At 53.4% G+C, this 1174-nt stretch overlaps 1 protein-coding gene across 2 annotated transcripts; it reads right to left on the bottom strand.

The window, feature by feature from the left end:
• Window positions 1-340: 340 nt before the first annotated feature.
• KVP17_002828 (uncharacterized protein) lies at window positions 341-1174 on the bottom strand (the record flags this gene model as incomplete). Of its 2 annotated transcripts, none has more annotated exons than XM_068519490.1 (1): window positions 341-1174. In XM_068519490.1, a coding segment is annotated over one exon (834 nt), but the record flags the coding sequence as incomplete, so codon positions are not given. The 2 variants fall into 2 exon arrangements, with proteins under 2 accessions (XP_068379685.1, XP_068379684.1); XM_068519489.1 differs by having other exon boundaries at window positions 341-1151.

The raw sequence follows: 1174 nt of genomic DNA, 5'->3' as shown, positions 1-1174 counted from the left end.
TTCCACTGTTTGGTACCCCACAGTTTGCATCTTATAGAGGATGCTTCGGTTTCGCCACAAACGTTGGCTTCGCCAATCTCAATGTTTCGGGACGCTATAGCGCCTCACTTTCGCATTGGGGTGTAATATCGAGGTCACACTGAGGGATGCACTCTAGTGGGATTTGTGTGTGAGATCCGTGTAAGGGATCTAAGATGTTGTGCGAGATGTTAACATTGTGCGAGATCAGAGATACTACAAGAATCTGGTTCACAGGCATTCTGGGGGGGGGAGAGACATATGTAGCGTTTGATTTCCAAGCCAGCAATATGAAAATATAATTGGGTCACCTACATAATAATCACAGGAAAGCCTCGGCGTCGACGACACGCATCTCAGAGGTAGCAGCAACAGTAGTAGCCCGCGACTTGAAGTAGCAGAAGAAGCAGACACCCAGTACGAAAGCGGTTGCAGACGCAAGACAGACCGCAACGGACAAGGAGATGACGGCGGTCTTCAGAACTTCTACCTCGCGTTGGAGCTCAGAGGAGGTCGGTCCGAACCCTACGCCCTCGACAGCGGCATCATAGGTAGTGCTGCTCCTGCTGACGGAACTAGGACCGTCGCCAACGCTCTTGAGACCCAAACGCTTGAAGTCGTCGAGATGGCAGCCGCACTCTTCTGGGCAGGTGACACTGACGTCAGTCGCAGTGCTTAGGCTTTCAGATCCCTCAGCGGCCGTAGTTAGCGTCGGCTTGTCGAACGTATACTCTGAGCTGCTGTGGTCGGCAGTGGTGACGTCAGAAACACCTCCAGATGTGGATTCGTCAGAGGCAGTTCCAGTGATTCTAGTAGACTCAAAAGAGCTTAGAGTGTCTGGGGTTTGTGTAGGAGGCGTGGGAATCACAGGAGCCGTAGACGTCTCATAAGTGGTGTCAGCAGAGGTGGTAACATCACCAGGAGTCAGAGTGGGCCCAGTCGGTCGGATAGGAGTGGCGGAAGACGAGGTGCTCTCAATCGTGCTGTCATCAGTCGTCTCACCAGTGGGAGCTGCGGTAGACTCGAAGGAGCTTGCTGTGGATAGAGTACCAGTAATGGGTCCAGCAGTGGTGGGAGCAGTGCTCACGATCGTGCTGTCGTCAGTAATGGGTCCAGCAGTGGTGGGAGCAGTGCTCACGATCGTGCTGTCGTCAGT

Source organism: the organism of the source record quoted next (genome assembly GCF_019968985.1).
Source record: "MAG: Porospora cf. gigantea B chromosome Unknown PgB_NODE_10774_length_1174_cov_165.296, whole genome shotgun sequence".
Lineage (NCBI taxonomy): Eukaryota > Apicomplexa > Conoidasida > Eugregarinorida > Porosporidae > Porospora > Porospora cf. gigantea B.
Note: the sequence above shows the minus strand (reverse complement) of the source record. Positions and strands in the feature narration are given on the sequence as shown.